This window comes from Cetorhinus maximus, chromosome 5 (genome assembly GCF_964194155.1).
Source record: "Cetorhinus maximus chromosome 5, sCetMax3.hap1.1, whole genome shotgun sequence".
NCBI lineage: Eukaryota > Metazoa > Chordata > Chondrichthyes > Lamniformes > Cetorhinidae > Cetorhinus > Cetorhinus maximus.
This window is the reverse complement of record NC_135883.1, coordinates 92,121,570-92,147,513: the sequence shown is the minus strand read 5'-3', so window position 1 is coordinate 92,147,513 and position 25,944 is coordinate 92,121,570. Positions and strand designations below refer to the sequence as shown.

Below are 25,944 nucleotides of genomic sequence, written 5' to 3'. Positions count from 1 at the left end.
CATCAGCAGCGGGGGAGGGGCCCACTCGCCATCGCGTAAAATGACGCGAGATGACGTTGGGTGGAACCCCTGACGTCACCACGCCCCACTTAAATTTTCAGGAAGCGAATTGAGCCATTGACAGGATCATTTAACCAATTAAAGGACCTGCCCGTCCAACCTTAAGGTGGGCGGGCAGGCCAGGAGCCCCGGCGGCAACTAGAAAAAACATGAAACCTCATCCAGCGGCGAGGTTTTAAAAATTGTAACAAAGTTATTATGAACATGTCCCAATTCATGTGACATTGTCACATGAGGAAGACATGTAAGGGAATTATTTTTTTTCTATTTTTAATATTGTTGAAAGCAGAGCCCATATCCCTGAGGCAGCACTTAACCTCAGGGAGATGAGTGCGCTCTTTCGTGCGCATGCGCAAAACAGCTCACTCTCGATTTTAGGGATTCCCCCCCGCCTGCACAGGGAGCGCATAGCACTTCCCTGCGGACGTCACGCTGGGTGGGCCTTAATTGGCCCACCCACATAAAATGGCGCCACGCCTCCAATGGGGGGTGCCAATTGGAAGCGCACCCGCACGTGCCAGCCCATCAACATTCCCACCCCCCCCACCCCCGCCCCACGACGGAGGGAAAATTCTGCCCATTGTGTGTGTTTGAGTCACTGGTTTGCGGTGTGATTTCATGTCATGATGCAAGCATGTTAACGTAGAAAACAAACATATTAATTGTCAGGCCCACTTTATTTGTTTGGATATGATTATTTGTCAGGCGTACCCTGAAACTCTGTTGAATTAGCTTCCAGTAAGCCTAAACTTGACAGCAGCAGATCATAAAGTAAGTTGGATTGAACAGAAGCTTATAGGTGACTGTTTGAGTCACCCAGGACCAGAAGGGTGAGGCCAGTGTGTCTGCAGTCAAGTGAAACTTGTTTTTGGAAGGTATCCTATGTCAAAACCAGGAGTTGCACATGATGTGTTGTAATGTTTTGTTGATTTATTGTCACTTGAAATTTGGCAGTAATGGTTTATTTTGCCCTTTCTTTTTTGTGTTGCAGCTGTTAGATTGTTTTGTAATCCCAGTGGTACTGTTGCTGTCCTGGTTCTTCCTGCTGGTGAGATACAAGGCTCTTCACTTCATTGGAGTCGGGGTGTGTCTGCTGGGGATGGGATGTATGGTGGGGGCTGATGTTCTTGTTGGGAGACATCAAGGAACTGGTGAGTTACTCATTACTTACACCATTAGAAAATACAATGAACCAATTTGTGATATGTGTCCAAACCATCAGAAAAGTCAATGCAGATTGTTAACAAGCTCCTCCATGACACCCTGGTTCACTCCTCCATCAACCCTAACTCCTCATCCCCTCCCCATGGCACCTCCCCATGCAATCACAGAAAACTTCAAACACTCCTTTCAGAAGAAGCAGTGCTTCACTTACACCTCCTTCAATTTGGCCTACTGTACTCGCTGATCCCAATGTGGTCTCCTCTACATTGGCGAGACTAAATGCAGACTGGGTGACCGCTTTGTGGAACACCTTCTCTCAGTCCGCAAGCATGACCCGGACCTTCGTGTCACTTGCCATTTCAACACACCGTCTTGCTCTCATGCCCACATGTCCGTTCTTGGCCTGCTGCAATGTTCCAGTGAAGCCCAACGCAAACTGGAAGAACAGCACCTCATCTTCCGATTAGGCACTTTACAGCCTTCCGGACTTAACATTGAGTTCAACAACTTCAGATCATGAACTACCTCCTCTATCTTCACCCCTTTTTTTAATCCAATTTTAAAAAAAATTATTTTCATTTATTCATTCATTTTTAAAATCCTTTCTCGCCAAACCCCCCCCGCACCCCCCCCAACCCCCACCACCTCAGGGTCATCTGTCACTGGTTTCTATGTTGTGCTTTCACAGAGTGCTGACCCTTGTTCTGCTGTTAACACATTCTGCTCTTTATGCCACTATCAGCTCCTTCTTTAGTCTTCACTAACACTGTTAACACTCCCCTTGTCTTGTGCCCATGACATCTTTGTCAATTTCTCCTTAGCTCCCACCTAACCCTGACCTTCTATCTTGCACTACCTGCTTGCCCCCTCTTAAACAGTATAAAATCCATCACATTTCTACTTCCCCTTAGCTCTAAAGAAGAATCATATGGACTTGAAACGTTAACCCTGTTTCTCTCTCCGCAGATGCTGCTAGACCTGCTGAGTTTTTCCAGCATTTTTCGTTTTTGTTTCAGATTTCCAGCATCTATAGTATTTTGCTTTCATCATTATTATTATTGTTAACATACTTAGTGCCTTCATGCAGCTTTCAATTTTGGGAGATTAAGGCACTCTGGATAATTATGCATCAATAAACTAAACATTGTTAAGGTTTGGTCCACTTTTCATTTATAGGCACTAATGGGATTTGTTACTTCACACTGAATGTACTTTACTTCGGCTAATTACGTTTACCTCCCAATTGGGCTGTTTAGTCCACCACTGCTAAATTATAGAACTATGTAGCACAGAAGGAGGCCATTGACTAGTGCCGATGCTTTTAAAGAATTTGTCCCTTGCCTCTGCACTTTCCAAATAGCCCTGTAAATCTTTCCTGTTTAAGTATATATAAACTACATAAAAAAAAATATCATTATATTAAAACTGCACCAGAATTTGCAATATATTGCATCCGAATTGCCATAGCACTGGATGGCTATGAGTGGGTGTAAACACAGTGCGGAAATTTACGGCTCCTCCCACCAGTGGGATTTTCTTTTCCCGCCCAAGCCAATGGAGTTTTGAATGGCTCTCTGCATTTTACGCCCCCATCGCAACGGGGCCGTAAGGTTCCACCCATTGTCTTAAAAATTGACCCCCACCATCTTAGACATGGAGAATCAACATTTTTTGGGTGACTGTCCAATCTGACTTTGCTGTTAAAACACAGGGGGTATAAGAGTTTGATATTTATACAAAGTAAAAATAGATAGTAATAAATGGACCAAACCAAGCCTGTATGCTAAAAATAAGCTACACTTCAAACATCAGTACTACCTCAATACATTCCTCCTCCTCCTCCTTCAGATACCATGCTCTAACAGGGTGTTGGTGACCATGGACTTCCATTGGATTAGTCCATGATTATGCCTGGCAAAGTATGCAGTGGTTTGCCATTGCCTTCTGCAGCGTGGCTGACCACTGCAAAACTCTTCCTGCTCCTGAACCCCTGCCATCAGGCGTATTGGAAGTATTTACTGGCTGATAATCAACTTGTTATGAACGCAGCTTCTGTGGCCATCAAGCCCTGGAGTGGGATTTGAACACGGAGCTTCTGCCTAGATGTAGGGGTGCTACCACTCGCCACAAGACCTCCAGCTCAATATATTACTGTTCATAAAACAAAACTGACATAGAATTGGCACATAGCACTGCATTTTTACTGGCTTACTACTTTCCTATTCACAAAGAGCCCCGACACTTGAGTTCAATAATTGGCGTTACTCAATACCTGATGCTGTGAATTATACCCTGAATCACATAGGCCAGGATTTTCCGGTCATCAGGCGGGGGCAGCCGCGAAACAGACCGCTGCCTGTAATCAGGCCCCGACCGCGATTTCACGCTGCAGCGCTCGACGCTGCCTGTGTGGGGGCGGGAGGAGAGCGAGTGAAGAAGTTCACGCAAGGAGCTGAAGATTTTCCAAATAAACAATAAAAAAATTTAAAATATTAAAAAATGTGTCCCCTCATATGACTCTGTCACATGAGCAGGGACATGTTAGAGATGAGTGCAATAAATTTTTTTAATCACTTTAACCCCGCCCATGGATGAGGTTTTGTCAAAAACACAAAGGCCGCTTGGGCTTTTTGCCCACCCACCAACCATTGGACGGACAGCAAAAAATTTCACTCAATTAGTTCGTTAAGGGCCTTAATAGGCCGCTTAACTGTCGGCAGGCACACTACCGACTCCTGCGCACGCCTGCTGACAGATATATTGTGCAAGTGCGAAATGACATCGGGACGCTCATTTGACGTGATCGCACGTCATTTTACACTCATTTGGGCTGGGCACACACCCACCCAACGAGCACAATATTCTGCCCATAATAAAGTAAAACAGGGTACACATTAGACCATGTCTTATTGCTGTTCACATTTATGAACATTTCATGTTTCAAGTCACTATACAATAAAAAGGCTTTGAAAGGCACATGTGGTGAGATCAAACACTCGGTTTCATATGTGTCTTATTGAAACTACTATGTACTAATTGACATGAGATTGGTGCTGAAACGATATCACTCTTTGGATTGGCTGACAAAGCCCTCTAAAACATGTACTATTAAGAGTCAGAATGTCAGTTTTGGAAATGCAACAGAGACCTCTAAATAAGAATCCTGCCCATCACCATTATTGTAATTTTAAACTCTGGTGCTCATTTAACTCAAAAATGGTTTACTTTGTTTAATAATGTTTGAAAAGCACCCAGCCTTTGTTCAGTATGGAATCTCAGGGTGATAATGAATTCCAAAGTGTTCAGTACAATCAGATTTTTAGCACCTTTTTTTAGTTCTCAGCTGTGCTTTGCGCCAAAACAATATAGAGTGTGGTTGATTGGCGAATACATTAGTGCCTTCTCATCATTACTCCATTATTGTTATCAGGATCAGGTCTATGGGGCAACATTTTCCCCCCATCAGGGGGGAATGTGTAGGACCGGGCGCAAGTGGGTGCGCTTCCGATCGGTGCCCCCGATTGGGGGCGTGCCACCATTTTACGTGGGCGGGCCAATTAAGGCCCGCCCAGTGTGACATGCGCCAGGAAGTGCTCTGCGCTCCCTGTGCGGGCGGGGGATTCCCTCAGCTGGGAGTGCCCGTGCGGAAGAGCGCACAGATCTCCCTGAGGCAAAGTGCTGTCTCAGGGAGATCGGCACCGATTTAAAACTTTCAATAAAGATTAGAAAAAAATGTCCCTGCCATGTCCCCTCATGTGACACTGTCACATGAGCTGGGACATGTCCATAACTTTTATTTAAAATATTCTGTATTTTTTAAATCACTCATGAAACCTCATCCCGCCTGTGGATGAGGTTTCATGTTTTTTTACAAACCCGCCTGGGCTCCCGGCCTGCGCGCCGACCTTAAGGTTGGACGTGCAGGTCCATTAATGAGTTCAATTGGTTTCTTAATGGCCTTAATAGGCCATTGACAGGTTGGCGGGTGCACATCTGACTTGGATGCGCGCCCACCGAACTAACAATCTAAATGATGCGGGGTGACGTCGAGACACACGCCCGACGTCATCCCGTGTCATTTTACACATCAGTGAGCGGGCCCTGCCCCCGCTTGCCAACTGGAAGATGCTGGCCATGAAGTTTTGCTCTTGATGGGCACTAAGTGACTATTGCGATATACAGGCACTGCTCTCCATGATTTTCTGTCCATTAATTATAATGGCTAAAAGTTATGGAGGATATACATCTTAATTTCTTTTATATGGTCATGATGGCCAAAGCACCCCACACAGCATACCATTTTATAATTGACCTCATAGTGTAAAATACATTTTCTTCAGCATAAAGTCAAATAAAATGTGCTTTTTTCTCTGTGCTCATGAAGATTGGGGATGTTAATGTTGCAGAGTGGAACACTTCCTTTCCACTTCTGGCACCCATTTCCTGCTTCAAATATCCTAGGGACAGTTGCAACCCATACGAAGTGAAGGGAAAGACACTGGAAGCCTATCTACATGCAAACCCTGCCCACATGTCTTTGTGCAACGCTGACAGAAGCTAATTATTGTTCTTGGTAATAAATTTGAAGAACATCATATGATTCGATGGCTCTCAAAAGTTTTTCAGATTCTCATATCCCTCTAAATTTCTTTCTGAATTTCCTGCTTTTGACTTCCCATGCTCAGCATTGTATTCCACCCAACTGCCCCCATTTGGCTTAACCTGATTTTCATTCTCTTCTATCCTCTGTCTTCATGGGTGCAGTTTCTTTTCATGCTGGCTTTTCCTGCATCAGAAGATATGCAAATACTTGGAACCAGCATTAGAATGTCTTCATATCTTGACTGGTGCACTGAAGAGTTTCAGCTCATGTAGACTAAATTGTGGTTGGGCTGCTAGCTCTGTGGCTCCCAGATAAAGTGTGGCATTACAAGACATAGAGTAAAGGTCGCTAAAATCTTTCTGACTTTTTTAACTTTGAAGTGGAACCTAGGCTTTCCAAGTTTCTGCTCCAAACCAAAAGTGCTGGTAATATCAGCTGGTGGGGGAGCACAGATGTAAAGAAGATCTGCCTGGAAGACTTCCAGAGCTACTTCTTGAATTCATAGGTTCATAGAGTCATATAGCATTGAAGGAGGCCATTCAGCCCATCATGTCAACTCATTAAAAGAGCTATCCAATTAGTCCCACTCCCCTACTCTACTCCCATAGCCCTGAAAATTAGTTTTTTCAACTAGCTATCTAATTTACCTTTGAAAGTTAGTATTGAATCTCCTTCTCTCATATTTTCTGTTGATGCATTCTAGATCACTGCACCTGCACATGCCCCCATTGTGGCCAACAGAACTCTCTCTCGCTCTCAGCTGGCAGAAATCCCATTGAGGACCTAATAAAGTTCCATGAAGTTCCAAATACAAACTAATCAACCCTTCTCCAAACATGTCTCTTAACTCTCTTCGGGACATTGAAGAAATGTAATAGCTGCTCCTCTATTGGTCTTATTTTCCTCCCAACTGTTGGGTCTGGAGCATCTTTCAGGTACAGGCCTAACATTCAAAATATGTTATTAGTGACGCCATCCTCACATTGGTAGTTTTAATCTGGAAAATTGTCACGCTTTGTCCCGTGTACTAAAAGCTGGACAAATCTAACCTTGACAATCACTGCCCTATCAGCCTACTTCCAATAATCAGCAAAGCGATAAAAGGATTTATCAATCCTGTTATCAAGTGGCACTTACTTAGCAATAATCTGCTCATCAATGTTCGGTTTAGATTTCACCAGAACTCACTCAGTTCCAGATCTCATTACAGGCTTGGTCCCAAACAGGAACATGGGCCAGAATTTTGAGTTTGGTGGGCAGGCGCGGTCGGTGGGCCCAGGAGCGGCTGGGAAATGGCCCGCCACCCGCCATTGGCCCCCAACCACGATTTCACACTGCATGAAAGGCATGCTGAAATGCACGGCACTGCCAGGGTGGGGTGGGGTGGGGAGGAAGGCGAGCACAGGAGTCAGCACCGGCACGGGGGAGCATTCAATGAAAGTCCACAGTGGACTCACTCACCTAAACATATAGATTGTAAAAATTCTCCCCAAACGTTTTTATTTTTTTAAATTAATATCGGGAATCTCACCCTGCTCTCGAATGAGGTTTCCTCAAAAATCCAAAGGCCACCTGTCCGATTCGCCTGCCCGCCAATCGTAACATTAGACAGGCAGCAAAAAACCCAGGTTAATTAAAACATTAATGTCCTTAATAGGCCTCTTGATTGTCGGCGGGCGCGCTGCCGACTCTTGTGCGTGTCAGTCGACCTAAATATTGTGCAAGTGCGGGCTGATGTCGGAGCGCTCGCCTGATGTCATCGCGTGCGATTTTATGCCTGATTGGGTCGGGCGCCTGCCCGCCCACGGGATGTAAAATTCTGCCCTTGAGCTGAATTCCAGATGTAAGATGAGAATGACATCCTGTGATATTAGACATAGACCAGAATTTTACGTCCCGCGAGCGGGCGCGTGCCCGACCCGAACAGGTGTGAAATAGTGCAAGATGACGCCAGGCGAGCCTCCTGACGTCATCGCGCACTTACACAATATTTCGCTCAGCAGGTGCTAGCGACAGTCAAAAGCTCACCCGCCGACAGTTAAGTGGGCAATTAAGCCCATTAATGATGCAATCAACAGCAATTTCCCATGGCCCGTCCACATTTATGGTTGGTGGGCGGGCAATTCTCCCAGGCGGCATTCCCATTTTTGCTCAAACCTCGATCCAGGGTGGGATGAAATCTATGTGAGGAGATAGAATAAAAAGAGATATCTGGGTACTGGGTTTTATGAGGTATGCTTTCAGGCGCTTGATTGTGCTGCATGGACATATTTTGCAGCATTTTTGTCGGGTCCTTTAGTCTGTGGAGGTCTGCAGCTCACTGGGACAGCTGTCTGCTTTCAAGGAGCTCTCTTGAAGTGCTCACGGTTACGTCGGCGCCCACCCTCTTCCCGTCCCCTCCCCTCCCCGGCAGTGCTGAGCATTTCAGCGCATGTTTCACGTTGGCTGGCCATTAATTAGCCAGCCGGCATGAAAATGCGGTTGGGGGCCAATGGCAACTGGTGGCCTATTTCCCATACGCTCCCAGCCTGCCTATCGCGCGTGCCCAACGACTGAAAAATTCAGGCCATGAAAACAGAAAATGCTGGAAATATTCAGCAGGCCAGCCATCTGCTTTTGTCCCATGATATTAGTATGGGCCAGTTTTAAATCCAGTGTGACGACTAGGTGAGGAGGGGTCGAATGGCTACCCTCTTTGCTCTCTCCTTGTTTGACTGCAACAAGGTTTGATGGTTTGTCTCCACCCAGCTGAGTATTTGGACGTTGTGCTAATGGAATAGGAAATATGGTTCATTCACATTCCTCTGAGGTCATTGTCTTTGATGGATTTTTGCAGACATGCCGTCTCCATCTCAAAGGGGTTGGAATGTGGAAAACACTGTAATGCATAGGTAGCCATCTTGGCTGTAAGTTCAAGTTACTTTAGTCTTTTTTTAAAAGTTCAATTAATGTTTCTAGCCGATGCATTAAGAATCATCATTTGGCATAAAACACATCTTTATGACACCAGAGATAAAATGTTTGTGTTGTAATTGGTTACAAAACCAAATTATACGTATAGACTTGAATAAGATACCTCTATAACAGTTTTTGCCTGGTTTTAAGTTTAACTGCCATTCTTATAACATAACAGAATTTTCTGTACCAATTATGTAAATATTAATGTCAGGTCAGTGAATGGGTTAAGATTGTTAATCTCTAATGTAATTTTATATCTCTGAAAGAAAAAGTGATTGCAATTAGCATTCAGAAAGTTTTCTAACCATACGTTGTAAACTAATACTATAATTAATATTTTTTTGTTTCCTCTTGACCAGGTGATAATAAGCTGCTTGGAGACTTGCTAGTATTGGCAGGAGCTACATTATATGGAATTTCCAATGTCTGTGAAGAATTCATTGTGAAGAACCTGAGTCGGGTGGAGTTTCTAGGAATGATTGGACTGTTTGGCTCTTTCTTCAGTGGCATACAGTTGTGAGTTCTTTTCCCTACTTTATAATATGTGGCTAGCAAATTAACTAACAGCCAGATTCGATTAATTTCTGGGAAAAAGTAACTGCAGGGCTTTCTCCTACATCACTGGCATTGCATTTCAGACTAATTCACTGTGCACACTGTTGTGTAGAGAAGTGATAAGATGCCAGGTAAATGCAAGTTATTCGTTGGAAAACATTTTAGACAATTTCCTTTTATACACACTCGAGGGTAATTTTCTGACTTCATCTAAAATAGTGCACTATTTCTGATATCATTCACCGCAGCCAAGGGTCCCTGCCTGAAGCAAAAATAATTATAATAATTATCCCTGTTGATTTTTAAGTTTGATATTATTTTTGCGCTCATCAAATTGATGGGTTTTGTGCTGGAACAGATTTTCAACATTTTTCAGCCAGTGTCCCAAGTCAAACACTCGCATGTCAGGTGCCATAATTATTCCCATAATAGGCACCTAATGTGCAATTTCATACATAACACTTTACTCTGCATGTAGATTTTATTTTGCAAATAGTATACTATTAACTGAAATGGATTGCTGAGGTCTTATTTCCAAATTAAAATAGTAGGCTTGGTACAGAGTAAAGGTCATAAATTGAAGTTCTACTCTAGTGACTTCATCTCATAATCTAGGTTGACACTCCTGTGAAAACTGAGGGAATGCTATATTTACCTGAGGCACTGTCTTTAAACGAAGTTAAAGAAAGTGTACTCTGAGGTGGACCTAAAATATTACTATTCATTGGCTTAGCCATTATTTATACCTCAACCAATATCACTAAAAATTACATTATTTAGCTACATTCAGGAGATAAGCCCATTTACTAGTTTAGCTCAAGATCATTAATGCACCTTAATAGGGTGAATTATTTGTGCCCTTACATTGATTCATAATTCATCCATTAGTACAAAATTAATCTACATTTAATTTAAATAATTTGAAAGTTTAAACTTAATGAAATACTATTGATTGAGTGCAGGGGATTTGGAGTTATTTTGTAATGCCTCCAGATGTTTTAGCATAAAAGACTATGCATCGCTACATTTTTAGTTGCTCTATAAATTGGGCAGATTTATAAGGTTAATAGTTAATGGTATTGACTGTCTTCTTTGTCACATCAGATCCATGGCTCCAACTCTTCCTTCTTACCTCGCAAGGCCAAACGCTTTTTCACTCCACACATCATTGTAAAATATGTTTTTGTCACCAAATGTATGCGGCTGTCCAGCGGGTAGGAATTAATGCTTAGGCTGCCAATGGCCAATGATCAGCATCAGAGGAGGCTTGCCAGCAAGCAACAGGAAGTGGGTTTTAGAAGGACCTCGCGAAAGTAGTGGGGGGATTCCAGGACAGGGGAGGGTACAAAATGTTTGTGGGCCATGGAAGTACAGCACCCCTACTCCTCCTGACTTGGCAAAAGAAAGTTTTAAACTTACCTTCAAGGGCCTCTTCGTCCTCCCGACAGCTGGCGATCTGGTTTTACCTAGCGAGAAAGCTGTAGTGACTTTCACGCTCAGGCCTGGGTTAAAATGTGATCAGGCTCCATTGACATCATGAGGCCTCTATTTGCATTAATTCATGAGGCAGCAGCCTGAATCTGGCAGGCACTCATCTGTCACCAAAGCAGCAGTGATAAAAGCAGAAATTGTCAGGAACAGTGTCGGAAATAGACCCTCCCCATTTTAACTGCTTGTCCACTCCATTTCTGTTGAACAGAATGAAAATTCTCACTCCACATCCCAAACATGCCTGCATGTTAAAATTGCAAATAGTATATTAATTATGGACATATATTTTAATGATATCATTACATAATGCATAGTCACAGACTACCATTTTGAGTAATTCCAAACAGGCACAGATGGTTAGATGTCTTGTCACACGTGGAAGTTTTGTTTATTTCCAGTAATTGTGCAATTCATACATGCAAATTTGTATACAACAGATCAAACTGGACAGATTAATTTGGAACATTCTGTACCTAAGTCAAATTTCTGTGAAAGAATAAAATAATGTGAATGTTACAATTTACACAAACAAGAACAATCCTTCCTATGTTCCTTGAATTTAACATTGTATTTAACACTGTTGCAAAGAAAAGCCTTGAAATTCTGATGGATTGTTAACTTGTAAACTGAGTGGATCTACTTAATGGAAGGGGATGGAATTTGGAGAGGAGACTGGTTTTACCTCCTCCAGTATTTTAAGGTCTACCCTAAATTCTGCCTGAAGTGAGCAATGGTATGATGCACTCACTTGAATAACATATCTTGTGTGGATTAAAGAGATCCTGGCAACCTGATCACTGTGGTCAGATGTCTGTGGTCACTGTGGTGGCAGTGCTTGTACCAGATGGGTGTTCCGAGGAATTTGATGAATAGTTTGCTGCACTGATTGTCTCAGTTTTCTTAAATGTGTATAAAGCAGCATTAAAGACACAGACGGTACCGAACTCTTTGGACAGAAACGTCCGTGGATGCTGGAATGCTTGACGCTGTGGGTAGACAATATGGTGAGAAGGCCAAAAATCGGTTTCACCATGTCATGAAAGCAGTTTGCGATCATCTGCTTAGCCGCTTGATGGTGGGTCGCGTTTCGCTCCATCAGATGTCGGCAACCTCATTGTAATACATAAGGCCAGCCCGCTGGTGTCAGGATGGGGTGAGGCTGGGAGGGGGGGAATGAGGGTGTCAGGATGGGCTGAGGTTGGGAGGGAGGGAATGAGGGTGTCAGGATGGGGTGAGGTTGGGAGGGGGGGGCAATGAAGATGTCGGGGGGGAGATTGGGGGGCAGGGGGTAAGAGGGATGATGGGGTAACGGGATAAGACAGCAACTGGGGAGGTAGGTGTAAGGGGGGGGGTGTAAGGTGTTAAGGAAGTAGTTCGGAGGGCGGAAGGAGTGCATAGAGTGGAGGGAGTCCAGGGGGAGGAAGGAGTGTGCAGAGAGGAGTGAGTTTGGTAGGAGGAAGGAGTGTGGAGAGGGGGGGGGAGTAAGACTGGAGGAAGAGGTAAGGGTGTCTGCAGGAGTCAGAAAGGGGGAAGGAGTAATGCTGGAGAAGAAGTAAAGCTGGAGGAGTCGATGGGGGGAAGGAACAAGGGTGGCAGAAGAAGTAAGGGTGAAGGAGTCAGGACGGGGGAAGAACCAAGCAGTGGAGTCCATGATTGGGGGGCGGCGAGGACCAAGGGGGTGGGGGCAGTCTGGTGGGGGAAAGGGCTCCAAGGGGGGAAGGGGTTCAAAGCGGGGAAGAGGTCTGGTGGGGGGGGATGTCCAGGTGAAAGTGCGAAGAAGGGGCCTGATGAGTCCATGACTGCCTCCTGGGGAGCAAAGTGAGGGTGGGCGTGGAATGAGGGAAGGGTGAGAGTGACCGAGGGCAGAGTGAGGCAGTAGGGTGGGAGAGTGAGGGTTCAACAGAGGTAGAAGGGACGATGAGGATGGTTGGTGGGGACTTGGAGGCAGACACGGAACCTGGGGGTGGGAAGGAGGAAGTCGGTGAGCTGGATGTTCACCTGGACATCCCTGAAGGGAAAGGAAAATCCCTGCTACAACAGCTGGTTGGCCACAGAGGGGAGGTGGAAGGTGATGCCAAGGGTGTCAACTGTAATAGGGGAAAGGAAAGGGTGACTGGGGGAATGGGAAAAGATGGGGGAGCACACAAGAAACCGAATCAAGACCACGCTGTCTAAATCGAAAGTGAAACGAGAGTTGTGGTGAGGGAGATCAGGTGCTGCATGGGAGATCAGTGGCTGGGCGGAGATGCAGGTCAGCTCAGATGGTCAACTGAAAGTGAACCCCAACAGGCAGCATTGAAAATTCTCAGGACATTGCGATGAGTGTGATACGTGAAGGGTCCACGTGTGTAGGAGAGTACTTGCATGAGGCTTCGAAAGACCCTGCCACACACACACACACACACACACACTTCTCCCTCAAGAATCACTCATTGGCCAGCTCCTCCCTCTGCGGTGACAAAGGATGAGGTTGAGGGGTTCACAGGCAAAGGGGACTCAGAGTGAGAGGACAGCCTCTGAGATTCCCGAGTGGATGACCTGGGGTGTCCAGCTGCCGCTCCTCCTCCCTTTGGGTGCCTGAGGGCCCTGGCCTAACTCCTTGAGGAGAAGGAGCACCTTAAGGGACGAGGTGCCCCGTTTCCCTTTCGCGTCGCCACTGCAGGAACTCACCCATCGCTCCTGCGATGGAGTGTAGGTCTGCACACATCTCTGTGTTCTGCTGGACCAAGGTCTCCATGGTGTCCGCCATCCTCCCCATGGAGGCCTCCATATGCGTACATGTGGACACCACTTCATCAGAGAGCAGGTGGACGCAGTCCTCCGACTCACATGCCACTCTGCTCTGCGTGATGTTTCCGCACCTTCTGCTGACTTTCCAGGATGAGTTGGAAGGCCAAATCCAAAGGCTCATCATCTGACTCGGACCTCACAGATGCCTTTTCCCCAGCAGTCCTCCGAGCTCGGCCAAACCTGCCTTTTCTTGCTGCGGATACGGGTCTGGGTGGTGACCACCAGATTGTGAACCTGAGCCTGCTCTAGATCTAGATCCCACCGAGGTGTGTGTCTCTGCGCTCATGGAGAGTGTGGGTAAGCATTGTGACGGGTCGCCCAGGCTGCTTATTTCTAGCTCTACAATGGAGGAGGCGTCCTCTTGGCTGGAGATGAGGATGTGGATGGAGCTGAGGGACTGGCTGGCTGAGGGTGTCAGTTGCTTGGAAGTACTTCCTGTGAACTAAAGTAGAAATAATTAGTGCATGGCAGCAGAGTCAAAAGCAGGAGAGAGAGCACTCACAGTTACATTGAGGGAGGGATGATGTGGTGCAGGATCCTCATAAGGGTGTTCATGGCCGACCTCACCGTTACCACAGGCACGATCCACATCCTCACCAGTCAGTGCAATGGCACATTCCTCATAGCAAGTGAGGGGCCTAATATGGGCCACTCCACCCCTGAGCTGGAACCTCTCCCTGCTGATGTGAGCAGGCGTCTCCTGTGTGGAAACAAATGGAGAGTGTGAGCAGGACACATGGCACTGCATGGAATGTTTGTGTGGTGAGCCTGATGTGAGAGCTAGTGATGTTGTCTCTTGCAGTGCGAGATCCTTGTGGATGTGTGATGAGTTTGGGAATGTGAGTTGAGAGTAATGAGGTGGTTGAATTACCCTGGCAGAATGGATGAAATCATTCACCCTCTTCCTGCACTGGGTGGCTGACCTCCTCTGTGCTCCGGTGGTGTTGACCGCCACTACCACCACCTCCCAGCCCGATTGGTGACTCTGGTGGACCTCTTGCGGCCAGAGCGGAAGCAGACCCAGCTTGCGGTGGCCTTCTACTGTGCCCTGCAGGCACCCCAGAGAAGCGTCACTAAATTTGAGGGTTGCTGTCATTTTTGCTCTTGGGACCATCTGTCGCCTGGAGCAGCCCTGGTCTGGAGACATGAAGTAGGCTGCACTCTGGTGTGCTTTAAATATGGTGCCCAGGGTGAGGAAGTGCTGAGGTCATGGCATGGCGGGCAAATCCAAGCCTGCCCCCAACTGATCCAGTGTGTTTCCCATGAATGCGTTATTAATGAGTTGGGACGCGCTGGGGAAGGGGACGATGCGGCGCAAATATCCACCATTGCGACCGGTGGATAAAACATAATTTTTCATGCCTTCCAACACACTTAGTGCAATTCTGGGATGATTCCGCCCATAGAATCATTAAAGCACAGAAGGAGGCCATTCAACCCAACTAGTCCATAAGCAAATTAGTTAAACACGATTTTTCCTTAAACAAATTTCGTTAATTAATCCACATTTGTCCAAGCGATTGTTAGTTTTATCTGGGAGTATCATTTCTAAAAACTTTCCTACCACCAAGGTTAAACTGACTGGCCTATTAGTTGCTGGGTATCTTTACATCCTTTTTTGAACAAGGGTGTGACATTTGCAATTCTCCAATCCTCTGGCACCATTCCTAATACTAAGGGAGACTGAAAAATTAGGGCCAGTGCTTCTGCAATTTCCACCCTTACTTCCTCAGTATTCTGAGATATATCCCATCCAGTCCAGGTGCCTTACCAGCTCTAAGTACAGCCAGCCTTTCTAACAACGCTACTTTATCCGTTTTTAGCCCATCCAGTATCTCAACTACTTCCTCTTTCTTTACGCAATTGGCAACATTTTCTTCCTTGAAAAAGATAGATGAAAAGTACTTATTTAGTACCTCAGCCATATCCTCTGCTCTAAGCATAGATCCCCTTTTGGATCCTCATCAGCCCTACTCCTCCTTTTACCACCCTTTTACTATTTATTTGCAGTCAAAGACTTTTGGATTCTCTTTTAAGATAGCTGTTAGTCTCTTCTCACACTCTGTCTTTGCTGCTATTATTTCTTTTTTCACTTCCCCTCTGAACTTTTCTTATTCAGCCTGCTTCTCACTTGTATTATCAACCTGACATTTGTAATATGCACACTTTTTCTGCTTCATCTTACTTACTATGTCTTTCATTATTGGGGGAGCCCTGGCTTTGTTCATCCTACTTTTCACTCATGTGGGAATAAAGCTCAACTTTGCCCAAACGATCTCCTGTTTAAAGGTAGTCCATTGTTAAATTACAGTTTTGCCTGCCAATCTTTGATTCCATTTTACCTTGGTCAAATTCATCCTTATCCCACTGTAATTGGTGCTTTCCAAATTAATTAGTTTCACTCTGATTGGCTCCTTGTTCTTTTTCCATAACTAACCTAAACCTTTTGATCACTGTTCACTAAATGTTCCCCTACTGACTCTTGATCCATTTGACCCACCTAATCCCCCAAAACCAGCTCCAGCCATACCTCTGTTGTTTCTTAGTTCCAACTAAACATTCTGTCCTCGACCCCTCCAGAACATTGTGTTCCCTTAGTCAACATCTACACTCCTTCTCCATTCTTTCCTATCCTATCTTTCCTGAACAGCTTGTATTCAGTCTGGTTTCATTCTTTTTATACTTCATAGTGGTTTGATAGAACTGAGTGGCTTGCTCAGCCATTTGGGAGAGCAGTTAAGAGTCAACCACATTGCTGTGGGTTGGAACAGTGGAGGATTTGCAATTTCAAGATTATGGTCTCCAAGGTATTTTTATATTGATTATATACCATCAGTGGCAAAACACTCTTTCAAAACACTGACAGCACAATGTAACATAATGTGAACCACTTGACATGGTGTATGGAACTCAACTTTTGATGTGGCCTGAGAGCAGTAGTTCAGGACAGTAAGTACCGTTCTCTATCAGGCCTACAACAATACCTGATGGCACACGGGGACAGTAAAAGGAGAAAGTGGCACTGCAAAGTCACAGGCCTCCTTCTGAGCACAGTTTTCGTGGATCCTGATACCAGTATAGGAGTACCTTGCAAAATCAGACAAACCTTTTCCATAACCTGTAAGCATATGATACTTTTACTCTGCTGCAAATTCAATTGTAGATGACAATTTAGAGTCTGTTCTGATAGAAATACCAAGTGATTTGTGCCAAGTTAATCCCCTCACACTGCCCCTCTGAGGAAAGACTGGTGACAACTAAAATAAATGTTCTTCCCAGACTAAATTGCTTATGGGATTCATAAGCAATTCACAACATTCAGTAGCTGAGAACGTATTTTCAAAAGATAGATAGAATAATTAAATCCTTTCTTTGGGGACATCTAGAATTCATCTTAAAAGATTGATGGTCCACAGGTTTTCAGTGGAGTTTGGTCTATGACTATAGCAGGTGCCTCCTTATTAGTTTGTCACTCCTTTTAAAGGGCTGCTGATGATGATGCTTGTGATTATTTGCAACTATACGGCTTTAAAAAAAAAAGATTATCTTTAACATTGTTTTTATATTTAAAAATTGTTTTTGGTGTCTTTTGAAGATATAAAGGCAATTTGTACTCCTGACAGGGACACTTGTCGTCTTGTCTGTCCAAAATGCTTATCAGAACTTTGGTCATGCATGGTGCACAATTTTTATTTAAATGACTTCACACAGGCGGGAAACCCCAACTCAGCAGGGCTATTTGAACTTAGTGCTGAGTTCAAACACATCCTATGTTGGCTGTTCCAAGGGCCTTAGCCAGCAGTGTGGGAGCCCCGAATTGATGGAGCATATGTAAATGCTCTTGAAGGGTGGATAAGATCTGTTCAAGTGTCATAATATGAAGTTTTTTTTAAATCCCCTGCTCTTTCAACTTGAAAAATATAGTCTTAAGCTGTCAGTGAGAACCAAACAAAACAATGCCAGCTGGACTTCTGATTGCCAGGCCATCTAGTGTAGGAAAAAAAAACTTGACCGCCTGTTCCACAGTTTCAATAGAGTTCTTTGTTGACATTTCCCAAGGGCTGTTATTATGTCATTATGCATGTCTCATTGAGTTTCAAAAGCTACAATTAGCTCTGCAGGGGGCTCTGAGTTCGATTGACTGTTTAAAGAGGCTCTTAAAGGATTAACTATCTTTGATGTGGCTACTGAAGAAAAGTATGTTTGTTTTTAATAATAGATTTACCACTTGAGGAGATTTAAAAGCTTTGAAAGGGTTTAATGAATGAGGGGTTTTTCACTATCAAGTGCGTATGAGTGTGAGATGTATTATATTGTTAGAAGTTTGCTTTTTTCATCTGCACATGCCTCCTGAGGTTTGCCCATGGTGGATACTGGGCGAGTGGCTATAGAGGGCATGCAGGGGCAGGGGGTGCTGGTTGTGGGTATGAGTTGGCATAGAGGTGATATGGGGATATGAGGGGGTGTGTTGGGGGTTGAGGGGGTCTGAGTGGTGAGGGTTAGAGGGCCTAACAACTTCCAGAACAACTGGGATAAAGTCGCAGAGTGCCAAGGCGGACCTTCTAACTAGCCCACCTCTGCACTTGCCCACCTCCAATCTGCTACTGAAGTTAGTGGGCCGGACTCTATCCTGCCCCTGCCTTCCTGGAGCTTAAAATTAGGTCTAATGGGACCCTTTAGGTGGAGGCGTGTCTGCCGAGTCAGGAAATTTCTGAGCTCGAGCTACCTGTCTCAAGAGCAAAAATCTGGCCCTAAGATTCAACTCTGAACGTAACTTGCTGCTTGCTGCTTTTGATGGAGCATTGAAAGGAATTAGGAAATAAAGGTAATCATGCAGCTCCAAGTTTCTTTAAGGTTGAGCTAACCAATGCCACCGATCCTTCGCAAATGGTGCTGATTTCAAACATAGGCCAAATGACCAGATGTCTCTGCTGACAGGCCTGCTGAAAATCTGTGGCCAACTGTATCCGAAATGAATGGTGAAAGTCATTCCTTCAATGCTCACTGCAAAATCTTGGCCAATAAAAGCAACAAGATTGATGAGATGATGTCAATTGCCGCTGGAATACCCTGTAGTCCTACCTCTCATGGCTCGAAAGAATTGCATGCCAATGAAATGCTGGCAGAGCTGATCCTTCAAGAGTGTTCCAAGCTGCATCATGAACTGAAGCATTTAAAACATGCACTGTTAGTCCTGGAGACATATGCCTTCTTGCAAAGTGACCAATTTGAAGTGTATTCAGAAGCTTCTAATCAGGCTTGTTGGCCTTGCAGACAAGTGACTAGTCAACATTCCATCTGTCTTACTGATTCTCTCTCCCACACTCCCCCCAACTAGTTTCTTTCAAGAAGTTCCAATACTGGTGCAGGAAACCGCCAAATATATGTATATTGCACGATCCTGGAAGTCATCTGGAGTCAGGCTCATAGGTCACCAGTGAATCATAAATCCAACTCCACCAATATCAGTGCAGAGTGAGCTCACAGTTATTTTGGCCTTGTGATTTGTTTCCTACTTTACAACAATGACAACACTTCAAAAGTACCTCATTTGCTGTAAAGTGTTTTGGGACATTCTGAGGTTGTGAAAGGTACTGTAGAAATGCCAGTCCTTTTTTTCTTTACCTAGAACCACAAACAACACGAAGATCTCCTGATTAGCAAAGCAGCCACTGCATGAGAACATTTTATTTGGATAACTTAATGAATTAATTATTTATAATTCAAGTTATTCTTAGGTAGTGGGGGGGAACCTTTTACTGCATGAGCATTCAAGCATAATTCTGAACCACTCTTTTAGTAACTAGCTTTACAGATGTTAATTCAGCTCCTAATATTATGTTATTAAATATCTCAGCTCTATGGTCTGGAACTTCCCTCTAAATGTCTTCACCTTTACTTCCCTGCCTGCCTTTAAAAGTATCTATACATTATGGATCGCTCCCCTTAATTCTACAACCTCTTGTCATCTCTGCTATGGTGTACATACACCACAGAAAGATTTAGGCCACAAAATTGGGCTCCACAGCACCTGTAATTTCAGTGGTATGGGTGTAATTTACCAAAATGGTGTCCGCACACATGCGCATTGTTCTGGAGTGGCCCATGCCAAAAGGCATCATGGTGAGGACATTAATGCGGGCGTTGCGAGCATGTACCGACAGTATACAGACAGGCAGGTTGTGATGTCAGTCAGTGTATATTACTGATTGGACTCAAATGTTGCCACTCTTGAAGTCTGTAGGGAGCGGTTCCGCAGCTGGAGAAAGTTTTGATTGTGACTGCATGGCCTCTGGCCACATCACTTGCTCCCAGTCTTGGTTGCAAGAGTTGCACTCCCCTTAGGCTACAGCATGAGAAGGAGATGGAGCAGAAACAGCAAAGAAGTTGAGCTGTTCACAAAAGGAGGAGGAGGAGGAGAGAAAGCACTCAGTGGGAGGCTTTACCTACCTAGGGTCTTCGGGAGCGCTTCTCACACCTTCACCTAAGCAAGGAGCAGTGCGTGAGTAGTTTGTGAAGGAGCAGTGCGTGAGTAGTTTGTGAAGGAGCAGTGCGTGAGTCGTTTGTGCTTTATGAAGGAGATGCTTACAGAACTCTGCCATCTCTTGGAAACAGACCTACAGCCTCAGAATAGGATGAGGACGAGGATGATGCTGCAAGGGACCATGAAGGTGACTGTTGCCTTGAATTTCTTTGCATTAGGATCCTTCCAGGCTGGAGCAGTGACATATCTAGCATCTCTGTTTGCTGTCTATTGCTGCATCATAGAGGTGACAGACCCTTATTATGCCAGCAGAGGGGACTTAATTGTGTTTTCTTTGAACAGAAAGAAACAAGAAGAGCCTACTTGTGGCTTTACCAGGATAACAGGCTTCCCATGGTGCAGAGCGACATCGACTGCATACACCTGACTTTGCGGGTGACACATCTTAATGCTGAGATCTCTCTCAACTGCAAAGGTTACCATTTGATGGATGTGCAGTTGATGTGCGACTATGCTCAGCTTATCATGCAGATGAATGCCTGTTAACCTTTCTTTCTGCATCCCCTCCATGGGGGTGAGGACATGCAGCCATGTCTGTCTTCTGCCTGTTAGATGCTGCTGCTGCTTCCAGTTATGTGCAACTTTGTCTTGCAAGAGAGGTTGAAGTGTATCAGTGAGTGTGATGCAATGTATTTGGGGGATGTGACTGTCATGGGTGAATAGCTTGCAGTGTGTCAGGTATGAGATGCAGGTGTGAGACTTGCAGCAGTGCTAAGTGTGTGAGTATGAGATTGTGCTACGAAGATATGACTCACACTTAATAGAAAACGTTGGTATGTGAATGAGGGGCATTGAGCAGTGTGTGAATGTACTGCTTTGTTGTAAGGGTACGGCATTTGAAGATGAATTAATTGACCTTGACCACACGCCTAGCCTTTTGGCACTTCATTCAGGTCCTTGGGATGACACTATTCACATTGACTACCATCCCATTCCCTGAACACTTGCCTGGAGGGTTTTCTGGCCCCTGAGGGAAGAGAGCCTCTCTCTTCCTATAAATCTCCAGCAGCAGGTTCCCAAAATATTGCATCAGAAAATCGAAGCGCCTTTTCTCATCTTGTTGCAGCATCTTTACTTTTCTGTAGGTCAGATACTCTTCTCCAATGACTTCCAGTATCTGCAGCACCCAGAATGTACCTTGCCCTTAAGAACTGCAGCCTGGATTTTAGTAGCGCTGGCCTTGTTTGGTTGTAGTGCGCAGCCACTTCACAGCATGTTTCACCCTAGGCTGGACATCACTATCATTTAAATTAGTAGGCAGCACAAAGTTTACAAACTACCTGCATTACTGAACGGGCGCGAGTTAATCATACATTGCGATCCCTGCACTCGTCTAAGGAAGCCATTGAAATTTTAGCCCTTAATGTTAAACGCAATTATTTATGTTTTCCGCAAGGCCCATTGCATGGACAGAAACTGGAAGGAATAAAATTGCTTTCTCTCAATTGTTTCTGGAATTCAACAGTACTAACAGTGATGGCAGACAGAGAGATACATGTTCACTCTAGGAGGCATGGGCTTTATTTTAATCTAAATATAGATTTATACTCAAAAAGGGGCTAAGGGTACTGGCAAGAGCAGTCGATTTAGTTAATTAGCATCACGCAATTCCAGCCATGAGCTGTTAGTTTATTGCATAGAAAAAAGGCTTGCTCTTCCGTACTGAAAATTACAGTTTACTTTAAAGGCCTATGACCTAAATTGTACATTTCCCACAAAATGGATTGAATTCCTTCAAATGTAAATTATATGCAGGCTTAGCATTTTTAGATTTGGCAAAAATATATGCTGGCTAAATATATACTTCAGTCTACGAATGTGCTCCAAGAGAGTAAAATAGCAAGAGGATGAAAAAATGTCATGGATTTTGATGGTGAAACTAGCTTTTAATATATTCCTAGTCCTATGATTTGGTAATGCCATGTAACATAATTTAACCTGTGTCATTCCATATCAGTTCTGAGGAGAGATTTATGCCCAAAACGTTGACTTCAATTCTTTTCACAGATGCAACTATACCTGCTGAATGTGATGAATGTTTTCTGTTTTAAGTTCAAAATTGTGTGACTTATAATATGACCTTTGGCCATTTACACCCCTCCCTGCTCCCTCATTCATCTGCAAATCCTGGAAGATTTGCTGTTATATGTGCCTTTGGCCTTCAGTTCAGAATCTGCCTCACTCTGGGATGTTGACTGAGCTAGGATTTAATACAGCTTCCCCCTTCCTTGATCTCACATAAAATAATCCAAAATAATGCAATTGGAAGGCAGTGTTATTCCTCCTGTCATACAGTAAATGAAACATTTCCATTAAAGTAAAGTTACTTAATATAATTATAGGTCTTGAAAGTTCTTGTGATGAAGCCCTTAGCCTTCAGTTGGCAATTGCCCACAGTGGCATGACTGATCGATGAATCTCACCAAATGAGGCATTACAGGCACAGATCAGTGTTCCATTAGTCTATCGTGTAGCCTTCCTTTGAGTGCTCCTTGAGCAAAATAACAGTTGGGATTGTGGCCTTCAATAAGAAATTAATGCATGCAGTTCAACAACTTTTAAAAAATATGTTTTCTTCTTCTTTCCCAGCCCCATGGAAGTCATTGTTGAATTTGAGGCTTCAGTGATTGAATCACATGATTTGAATTGAAGCGCTATAATAATGTGATGCAAAATTGAATTATATTCAATTTTATTCCACTACATGAAGCAGGAGAATAAGACAGCCTGTAAATATTATAAGACAATGAATGTATATGTACATTATAAATATATAATTAAACATTTTATAAGTTGTTCTTTGGAAACCCAAATAATTTCTGTTTCATGTACTGTATTTCAGCACAGGTGGTGTGTCTGTCTGTATGCATTTGTGTGTAAGTGGGAAAGTTGCACTGAAAGCTGTTTATGATGCATTATTGCATATGCTGCATCGTGTGTCCAAAGTTAGCTGGTAAGGAAAACAGATTAGTTTCACATAGGTATAAGTCAAAGTGCTAAATTAATAAGAAAAATAACAACAAAAAATATGACTTGTGCCACATTAAAATAATCAGAGACACGTAGTTCTGCTGATCTGCTGCTGGAGAGCCCATACAGAAATTCTAAGTGAAGCTCACTACTCTGCATTGGAAAATGATGGGCTAGAATTTGTTGTGAGCGACATATTAAAGTGGTTGGATATACTGGTCGCATTAGTAAGTCAGGAGCCTGAATTTTATCTGGCAAGTCCCCACGCTAGAGAGTTAATTTCTCATCTGCCCACAGCAGAATGAGGCCCAGTTAATGTTAATGGCTGGGCCACATTTAAATCGCAGCAGCCAACTTCCCACCCACAATAGCCAGGGGCTCGTCAGAAAATCAGGCGTCTGGAGACTCCCCACTGACACAATGTAGGTAGGGGAAACTTAAGCATTCCTTGTGGAGCCCAGAGGAGCCAAAGGATCAAATTTTAAAAATCCTTGGAAAATATTTTCAACTCATTCAAAATTTTACACACTGGCTATCAAATACAGAAAAAGAAAAGGGACAGAATTTTCCACTTGAGATGCGCTGGCTCCCTAATAAAATTCTTCAAGAGATGTGCCACAATCTCCTGTTAGCCTCCATCACTTCTGACACTTTCCACTGAAAGTGACATCAGATGCACAATGAGTGTGTCTAAATATGGGCAGATTTTTATAATGAGGTGTAAATGGCAGTACTACATTCTATAATGTATTTCCCATTATGTGTGTCTTTTCAGCACAGGTACTGGAAAGGTGCTGGATAGCCCTGACATCCAGCCTTGCTACGCTGGTGGAGTAAAGTTGAATTTTGAATTACTTAACAATTGTCAAAGGTTCTCCCTCATTTTCAGCTGCCCCAGGGGCTGTCAGCTCAATTATGCACTGATAAATCTCAGAGGTCAGCTGCTGCTATTCCCTGTTGGCTTTTGCTCAGGCGTGCTCTCTGGCACGGCCCAGAGATTTTGTCTCAAGCGTGCAAATTGTTTTTTTTTATATTTGAAAGCTTTACTAGAACGCACATGACTATGACAGGGCATGGCCAGCAAAGTCCTCAGAAATTCATGATGGCTTATTTTAACCAACCTGCCTGGTGGAAAACAGACAAAATCAGATTAAGTCCCCAATTTACACTCTGCTTGATCTCCATGAAGAAGGAAAAGTTGAGAGGAGATGTGATAAAAGTTTTCAAAATCATGAGGTGTCTAGACAGAGTAGACAGGGAGAAACTAATTCCATTAATAGAAGAGTCAAGAACCAGAGGACACCAATGAAGGTGATTGACAAGAGAACCAAAAGAAACGTGAGGATTTTTAAAAATCTAATGGTTATCTATGATCTGGAATGCACTGCCTGAGAGTGTTGTGGAGGCAGTTTCAATCGTGTCTTTCTAAAGGGGTTTGGATCAACATCTGAGGAGAGAAAACTTGCAGGGCTACGGGAAAGGGGAGCGGAGTGGGACTAGGTGAACTGCTGTTGCAGAGATCTGAAACATTCGTGACTGAAACCATTTTATGATTCCAATTTATACTTCCTCTTGTTTACTTCCTTTTTTGCAGTCTGCATGCCTCAGTGGGGATTCTTCAGTCTGACTGGTTGAAGAACCTCACTGCTATATTTGAACTGCTCATGAAATAAGACAAATCCCCTGTAGAGTGCCCTGAATTCAAAAAGACACCAGATGAATAGGAGTCTCCACTAAGAAGCCTGCTAAAAGTCTTTGGGGAATTGTACACAAGGTGAATGGTCATTCCTTTTTCACTCACAACAAATTGCGACCCATCATTTTCCAATGCAGTGTAGTGAGCTTCACCTAGAATTTCTGTGTGGACTTTCCAGCAACAGATCAGCAGAACCCCTGGTGAAATGCTATAACCTCCTTACACAAAACAAAAGCCCAGTAGTGGTTCTTACAGGGCAGGGTTTTACCATCGGCAAGCGGGGGCGGGGCCCACTCGCCGACGTGTAGTGACGTCGGGCGGAACTCCTGATGTCACCGCGCCCCATTTAAATTTTCAGGTAGGCGGGGGCGCAGCAAAATCAGCTGCGCGGCCACTGACCTGTCAATGGCCAATTGAGGCCATTGACAGATCAATAAAGTAATTGCGCACCCACATGCGCCCGCCCATCAGCTTCCCCCACAACAGGGGGAAAATTCTGCCCATAATCTCCTGTTAAAATTACAACCAAAGGTTGGAAGGAACCAATAGAAATTTAGGTCCCTGTTTACTTCCACCATTTGTCTGCACATTGATTTTTTTTCTCTCCCTGGCAGTTCTTCATTTATGGCTTGAAATTTGTGGAAGGATGACTTCCCTTCTAATTGAGGTGTGTTAATATCTATCACCTTTATCCTTTTGGTCTTTTCATTCCTGCATTTGTGCAGCTAGTTATGCAGTGGATGACCAGCACCAGATCATATGAAGACATATATTGCATTTTATGTAATGTGGGGAATACTAATGTTCCTTTCGTGATCATTGAGGACTTAAGGGAAATGAAATATCATTTAGTAACTCGATTAGACATTGTACCAAGCAACAATGGGATTAAGAGGAAAAGATAAAATTAAACTTTCAGTGCAAAAAAGGCAGATTAACAGTAATTATGGGCAGAGTATTACTGGGGGTGGGGGGTGGAATGGGGGCCAGACAGCACAGTCAGCGTAGAGCTGTCCCGTTCCACGCCAGCTTGCCCCGCAGCCATAACGCATTGTGGGTGGGCTAAATAGGTGCAGTGTGGGACACCCACCCCTCACTAGGGAGCTTGTCCTG

At 44.2% G+C, this 25,944-nt stretch overlaps 1 protein-coding gene across 2 annotated transcripts in view; it reads left to right on the top strand.

Moving 5' to 3' along the window:
* Positions 1 to 25,944, top strand: part of slc35f1 (solute carrier family 35 member F1) — a 435,718-nt gene that overhangs the window by 305,688 nt on the left and 104,086 nt on the right. For both annotated transcript variants that reach the window (XM_078542204.1, XM_078542205.1), the window contains 2 exons: positions 1,052 to 1,211; positions 9,145 to 9,301. In XM_078542204.1, coding sequence (XP_078398330.1) covers positions 1,052 to 1,211; positions 9,145 to 9,301 — 317 coding nt within the window. The remainder of the gene's footprint in view (positions 1 to 1,051; positions 1,212 to 9,144; positions 9,302 to 25,944) is intronic.